General features: G+C 45.7%; 1 protein-coding gene across 1 annotated transcript; it reads left to right on the top strand.

Annotated features, from left to right (window-relative positions):
• Positions 1–533: 533 nt before the first annotated feature.
• LOC115628553 (cytosolic non-specific dipeptidase-like) lies at positions 534–2,803 on the top strand. The gene has a single exon (XM_030524715.1). The coding sequence runs from the start codon at positions 579–581 to the stop codon at positions 2,115–2,117; it is 1,539 nt and encodes a 512-aa protein (XP_030380575.1). The 5' UTR covers positions 534–578; the 3' UTR covers positions 2,118–2,803.
• Positions 2,804–3,080: the final 277 nt, after the last annotated feature.

Here is a 3,080-nt window from a genome sequence, read left to right as displayed (position 1 = left end):
CCTAATCCAGATCATTAAGTTGTATTTTTAGCTGATGATACTTCGACCTGGACATAATTGATTTTAGCTTATATAGTTTTTTATAAATAAATAAATAAATAATCTATAAAAACAAACAAAATGTTGTGTTAAAAATATTAAAATGTCAAATGCCATAAAGTCGAAAATATAACTCGTATCCATATTGTTATCCATTGGGGCCAGTTCTCAATTGCTTATTTAAGTATACATATACCGTTATTCCTTTTTGGTTACGTTTCTTCATTATTAGTAGTTTAATTTTTGAAAATACAATTTTCTGCATTTTCGTGGTAACGAAGTTTCAAATATCTTGTGTTAATGAAATAAATTGACAATACTAACATATCTTTTTGAATACTCAACATTTTGTCACTCTTTATAAAACCTAGAAGCATATCTCACAAAGTTTTCGTTCCAAGTGGTTCAAAATATGGCTTTGATATTTTGTTTCATGTCCTTTCCACTCTTCGCTTCGCCTAGAAGTTCAAAATTTGAAAGTTTCACAATCAGAATTTCCAAAAATTTAAAATATAAAACGTAATCACCTCGAAGTGCAAATGGAGGAGGTTCTTTCAATTCTGTCACGTCGGGACACTCTCTTGTCCAAAATCGATATCAGAGCCAATAGTCCGCTGAAAAGACTCTTTCAGACAGTACATTTGAAACGCGAGTGCTACATCAACGACCTGTGGGAAATTGTGGGCTATGAGACAATCTCCACTCGAGAGGACCGGCGGGAGGAGCTGCAGCGTTGTGTTAACTGGCTATTGAAGCGGCTGATGGGCCTCGATGTGGTTGCCTTTGGTGAGCCGATGGGTCTGCAATTAATGAATGAGTCCTTCAAGACGATACAAATGCCAAGCATGATCATTGGCGTGATTGCAAAGAATCCTGGCAGACCGACCATTTTGGTGTATGGCAACGTCGATGTGGAGGACGCTTCTATGGAGGAGGGCTGGACAACGGACCCCTTTGTGCTCACAGAGATCGATGAATTCCTGTACGGCCGCGGCGTAGCTCTGGACAAGGGGCCCCTGCTCTGTTGGCTGAATGCCATACAAAGCTATCGCGATGCGGGAATGCGATTGCCTGTGAACTTGGTGTTTCTTATTGAGAGCATGGCTCACAGCAACAGCTTGGGGCTGGAGACGGTGCTCCGTCAGCGCATCGGATTCTTCCGCGAGGTCTCCTGCGTGGCCATTTGCACCCGGCGGTGGATCAGTAACAAGAGGCCGGGCATTATTTATGGCTCCCGCGGTCTTGTCTATTACCATCTAGAGGTGGAGTGCGCTAATCGGGATCTGAGCAGCTGTGAGCATGGCGGCACTCTGTACGAGGCCTTGCCGGATCTCTTCTATTTGCTGAGCACCTTGGTGGATGGAGCCACAACCATACTTGTTGAGGGCCTAACATCGAACTATGAAGTGGATATGAATGTTCTCCAGTGCGCAGATTTCAACTACCGACAATTTGGGCGTAATGTCGATTCCTATTTGCTGCCCCATAAGGATAGCAAGGTTAATGCATTGCACTCGTTATGGGCCATGCCACACCTATCGATACACGGCATCGAAGGTGCCAATGCCTCGCCAGACCTGCGCTTTGTAATCCCCCATAGGGTGGTAGGCAAATTTTCGGTGTCCATGGCTCCCAATCAGAAAGCAGCTTTGGTGACAGAGGCCCTGCAAAAGCATTTGGGCTTGGCCTGGGTAGAACGTGGCTCTCCAAATAAAATGTCCTTGTGCGAGAAGTTCGTGATACCCTCCTGGACGGGCGCCGTCGATACGCCCGAGTACGCTGCCGCTGTTCGCGCCATGCATCAGACATATGACGCCATGCCCAACTATATACGCGATGGAGGCTCTATTCTGGCCCCCACCATATTCCGAGAGGTTCTAAATAAGAACGTAATTGTGCTGCCCATTGCAAGTAATGACAATGGCGGGGGGCCGATCAACGAGCGCCTCAGTGTGGAGAACTATGTTAAGGGCTCTCAAATGCTGTCCGCGTTCATGTGGGAATATGGCGAAGTAGGCGAGGACACCGACAGCGAGATCAAGGTGAATGCCATATGTAAGCCAAAGAGTGCCAAGTAGTGAGCTTGCAGGTGCCACCAACGCCACCACTACTGCTGCCACCACCTTCCATTAATCAATACCAGAGCGGAAATCCTAAAAGCCAAGAGCGCAAACTTCTTTTGTTCTATGCCGTCAACACTAAATACTCACGTCAACCAATAAATACACTTCGTCCACGGCCCAGTCGCAGCAACGCTTGCACAATCTCAGCAGTTGATCTGCCGCCGTGGAGAAGAACCACAGCCCTTGTGGCTGCTAAGGTGGTTCTGGTTCTGGTTGTCGTGGTTGTGGTTGTGGTTGCTGTGCAGCCTTAAAGCGCACGCCCTTTTCGCACAGACTCCGAAGGGCTCTGTGGCCCGGCGAGATCGGTGCACAGCAGAGCAGAGCAGAGCAGGCAGCAGCTTTCGGTCCCTTTAGGTGTCAAAAGCAATAAAACGCCGGCCTGTAATCAACGCGATCCTAAATAGGTGTACAAATTACACCAAAGTCCTTAATTATAGCGAAACCGCCAGCGCGCGAGACTCTTGACCACAAAGCGAAGATGCCCTGCCATTGAACATTGGGATCGAGTGCACAAAAATGTAAATTTGTGGGAGGCAGTTCTGCAATTCTTCTTCGTCAACAGCGTTTCGAAAATAAAAGGGTATGCGAATGTTAAGCGTAGAATGCGTATTCTTGTCAATAAAGTTCCTCTCTAAAGTCAATCCAATTTTTTTAACAAAAGTGATTGTTGCAGTCGAGTTATCCTGAATGAGATATATCCTGTACCCAAGCGAAACTTTCAAAGCAAAAGACAAGAAACCTGTTTGTTATATTACGATTCAGAATCGTTACATACGTGGTTGAATTGCTCTGGTTGGATGGGTAAAGAAAGGGTTTGGTTCCCAACCAACAAGTTATTGATCCGATTACGCGATCTATCTGTCGGGTAGTACAGCAGTTTTTGGTGTGTTTAATTGATATTGCTTTTTAGCGATTAGT

Source organism: Scaptodrosophila lebanonensis, unplaced genomic scaffold, assembly GCF_003285725.1.
Source record: "Scaptodrosophila lebanonensis strain 11010-0011.00,11010-0021.00 unplaced genomic scaffold, SlebRS2 tig00000118-arrow-arrow-pilon, whole genome shotgun sequence".
Taxonomy (NCBI): domain Eukaryota; kingdom Metazoa; phylum Arthropoda; class Insecta; order Diptera; family Drosophilidae; genus Scaptodrosophila; species Scaptodrosophila lebanonensis.
Note: the sequence above shows the minus strand (reverse complement) of the source record. Positions and strands in the feature narration are given on the sequence as shown.